Source organism: Olea europaea, unplaced genomic scaffold, assembly GCF_002742605.1.
Source record: "Olea europaea var. sylvestris unplaced genomic scaffold, O_europaea_v1 scaffold2273, whole genome shotgun sequence".
Lineage (NCBI taxonomy): Eukaryota > Viridiplantae > Streptophyta > Magnoliopsida > Lamiales > Oleaceae > Olea > Olea europaea.
Window position 1 is genome coordinate 24,101 of NW_019240798.1, and position 4,089 is coordinate 28,189.

The 4,089-nt window shown below is 31.6% G+C and overlaps 1 protein-coding gene across 2 annotated transcripts; it reads left to right on the forward strand.

Moving 5' to 3' along the window:
• Nucleotides 1–310: 310 nt before the first annotated feature.
• Nucleotides 311–2,421, forward strand: LOC111381274 (phylloplanin-like). 2 transcript variants are annotated; one of them, XM_023005037.1, is made up of 2 exons: nucleotides 311–558; nucleotides 2,069–2,421. In XM_023005037.1, the coding sequence occupies exons 1-2, from the start codon at nucleotides 402–404 to the stop codon at nucleotides 2,353–2,355; spliced, it is 444 nt and encodes a 147-aa protein (XP_022860805.1). In that variant the 5' UTR covers nucleotides 311–401; the 3' UTR covers nucleotides 2,356–2,421. The 2 variants fall into 2 exon arrangements, with proteins under 2 accessions (XP_022860805.1, XP_022860806.1); XM_023005038.1 differs by lacking the exon at nucleotides 311–558 and adding an exon at nucleotides 1,326–1,573.
• The last annotated feature ends 1,668 nt before the right edge of the window (nucleotides 2,422–4,089 follow it).

A 4,089-nucleotide genomic window follows, 5' to 3' on the forward strand; every position in this document is an offset into this window, starting at 1 on the left:
TTATGTACTATTAGCATTTTCTAATCCTCATATATGCACTAGGTAACTAATTCTATAGGAAGCCAATTGCCCTCATATTTCAAATTCAATCCGTTGAATATTTGTTGTCTCAAATCCAATTGCCTTGAATAGTTGAGGATGGCATACAATTTATAGACAATTTTAATTAAATACACACGCATAGACAGAGAAGAATTCTCTCTTGACGTCTGACTTTAGTGGTCAAATGTTATAGTCACCATTGATACAGCAAGAATTTGGATTATCGTCGGAAAAGGACACAAAATCCTCCTTATAAATTGGCCACGCTCACAATCCTTTGATTTGCAAAACAACATTGCAACTTTAGGACGCAATCGCAAGTCGATTCGCAGCTTCATTTTTCAAATATTTTCTAAATAATGGAACTAAAATCTCTGTTAATTTTTCTGTTTGTTGCTATAATGGCAACTTCAATTGCAGAAGCTCAAAATCCACTTGGCATAGTACATGTCAATGGAACCCTGTATTGCACCGTCAATGGTGGTGCCAATGGCCCTGCAATCCCTCCTTTTTCTAGTAAGTTGCATTAATTTTTCAAACTACATGTAAGATTGATAATTAGTTTAGATATTTGTGTCCTTATAAATTTAGAATTTGTCCTAATTTATCTTATAAATATAGAGCTCTAATTATATTTATATATTATCATAAAAAAATGAGAGGCAAGTTAGAGAAGATAGAGTGTGATTTCTCTTGTAGATTTTTTCTTCATAGTGAATTATACAGCAACAGAAGATGATGTAATTTCAAATGTTGTTGACCAATAGGAGGTGCTGTGCCACATAACCCCCTGGTTGTCTAGGGATTATTCAAGTGCGATTTCCCCTTCAAAGAATCCTCACGAGAGATGCTATTGGTACATAATTATATGTACACAAAGGTGTCCTCCTTCTCATGTGGGGTCCACTCGAATATTTTATTCATGTGGGATTCACCTTCATGTGAGAGGGTGGATACTCTTATGTAAAGAAAATTATGTACTATTAGCATTTTCTAATCCTCATATATGCACTAGGTAACTAATTCTATAGGAAGCCAATTGCCCTCATATTTCAAATTCAATCCGTTGAATATTTGTTGTCTCAAATCCAATTGCCTTGAATAGTTGAGGATGGCATACAATTTATAGACAATTTTAATTAAATACACACGCATAGACAGAGAAGAATTCTCTCTTGACGTCTGACTTTAGTGGTCAAATGTTATAGTCACCATTGATACAGCAAGAATTTGGATTATCGTCGGAAAAGGACACAAAATCCTCCTTATAAATTGGCCACGCTCACAATCCTTTGATTTGCAAAACAACATTGCAACTTTAGGACGCAATCGCAAGTCGATTCGCAGCTTCATTTTTCAAATATTTTCTAAATAATGGAACTAAAATCTCTGTTAATTTTTCTGTTTGTTGCTATAATGGCAACTTCAATTGCAGAAGCTCAAAATCCACTTGGCATAGTACATGTCAATGGAACCCTGTATTGCACCATCAATGGTGGTGCCAATGGCCCTGCAACCCCTCCTTTTTCTAGTAAGTTGCATTAATTTTTCAATAAAAAATCTCTATTGTGTTTAGTTATAGAGTTTAATTATTGTCATTGTAAGACTATATGCATCCAGCACGTGAATCGAACTCCATGTAAGATCGATAATTAGTTTAGAAATTTGTGTCCTTATAAATTTAGAATTTGTCCTAATTTATCTTATAAATATAGAGCTCTAATTATGCTTATATATTATCATCAAAAAATGAGAGACGAGTTAGAGAAGACAAATTGTGATTTCTCTTGTAGATTTTTTCTTCGTAGTGAACATACAGTAACAGAAAATGATGTAGTTTCATATTGAGACGAATATCCATAAATATTGCATGTTCTTGAATGTCTCGCTCTCTGCAAATTGATTGCTTTCAATGAAATAGATTTAATATTTCTAATTCTTAACATATTGTGTAGTCTCTTATAGTAGGGATAGATGGACAAATATTATATATGATACTAAGATCGGTTGGGTGAATTTTGTACAGATGCTACCGTGCAGCTTGAATGCGAGCCTGCGAACCTGGTGTTTTCGACGAACGTAACCACAAATGTAGCTGGAAGGTACGACGTAATAGTGATACCTAGCCGGAATGCAACACTGAATGCAATATTGTCTTCTTGCAAACTAGCAGTCGACACACCTCTATCCAACTGCAATGCAAATCTGCCATCAGTTGGACGCCTTGTTTCGACATTACAGTTCGTGAAAACAGTTCCTGCTGGTTTTTTAAGGGTCACTTATCTAATTGCTACAAATTTTCAGCTCAACTAATTGATTGAGGCATTTTCAATAAATCCCTGCTATTGTATGAATAAATTATGAGATTGTTAAACAACTCTTGTAACTCCGTAGTTGGATCGAATAATGTTGGTAGAAATTGATATAAAATAAAAGATTCTGTTGCTACAGCTTTATATATGTTTTCCAGAGAAGTGGTAGACAAAAACGATTCATTTATGGGGTTTTTAATAATTACACTATGATGTTTAGCTCAACTTCGATTTTACACTAAAAAGTAGGTTCTAAGTAAAAATTGATGAATCGAAAGTCAAATTGAAGCCATCTATTCGAAAAATGGAACGATCTTGAACCAAGTCGTACCGCTGTAAGGTTTAGATATTTTGCTTCTGTTTGTGCTTCATTTTTTGTTAAAAAAAGAAAAAAAGAAAAAAAAGAAATAATAATAAAAAAAAATAAATAAAGGTTTAGTAATAGTAATTTTTTTTTTTTTAAGAGAATGTGATATTAAAAAGTAGGTAAAATTTTAGTTTTATATATTAAATTATTTGATTGAGAGAATATGTGGTTAAAAATGAGGTTTTATATGCAATTTGAGACCTAACCAAATGATTAAAAATAAAATAACAAAGAATACACTAATGTAAAAAAAAAAATTTTAAATTTTTGATAGAAATTGGTCCAAATTGATGGATCAGACTTCTAAGTTACAATATATAATATCTTATTTCATCGATTATAAAGTAGAAAAATAATTTTATAATCTATAAACTAATGATGATAAAACGAATTGGGGAAAATATGACGAAACACAATTTAAAATCCTATCAAACCATTTAGTTTAGGTTTGATTTTTCTCAAACCATTTGAAATTATTAGAATTAGATTTTTTTTTCTTTTTTTTTCTTTTAACCTCAAATCGTTTTCCTTTGGAGTTTATTATTCCAATAGTCACTGAACTTAGATCAATATTTTTAATTCGTGACTAAAGTTTAAAATGTCGAGGTTTGGTCAACAAATTTAGGCCTATATCTTGATTGCTTACTGAAATTTAAGAAGTTGAGTTTTGGCTACTGCACTTTGAAAAATGTTGTACATTACTCACTATAAACTCGACATTTTTTAAAATTCAACATTTATGCTAGTGAGTAACGTACAATATTTTTCAAAATTCGGGGCTAAAACTCGACATTTTAAATTTTAGTGACTAATCAAAGATATGGACCTAAATTTAGTAACCAAAATCTAACATTTTAAATTTCAGTGACCAATCAAAGATATGGATCTAAGTTCGATGACTATTGGAACAATTCATTCTTTCCTTTGATATGAAAATACGGCAAAAACTGACGAATTCAAATCGCTTAAGCCCTAGCTTATAGCATGGCGTTAAACGGCTGCCCCTCAGCAGCCCAATAATTAATGCATTTGACACCAATAAAGTGAATCGTGTAACAACTTGGAATGCCCACTAGTAGCAAATTTGGATAATATACACTTAATTTGGACATGTTTTTGGTATGATTAATTTTATTCATAGTCGATGACTACTGTAATCATCATACGGAGCAAAATATTTTTAAAAATTATTCATTTTTTGAATTATTAAAATTATGTCACATAAGATACCACTTATTATGAATATCGTTATTGTTATGCAATAGTCAAAAGAATGTTTGCTATGCTCTTCCAAATACAAAACATACGTAGATACATTGACACACATCACACATATAGATAGAGGATAGCTAGAGATAACTGGAAGTC

What these genes read in the sequence shown, in the direction of transcription:
- LOC111381274 (XM_023005037.1), top strand. Translation starts at nt 402, where the DNA reads ATGGAACTAAAATCTCTGTTAATTTTTCTGTTTGTTGCTATAATGGCA. An exon ending in TGCAATCCCTCCTTTTTCTA is followed by an intron (nt 559 to 2,068) that starts GTAAGTTGCATT and finishes AATTTTGTACAG; the next exon opens with ATGCTACCGTGCAGCTTGAA.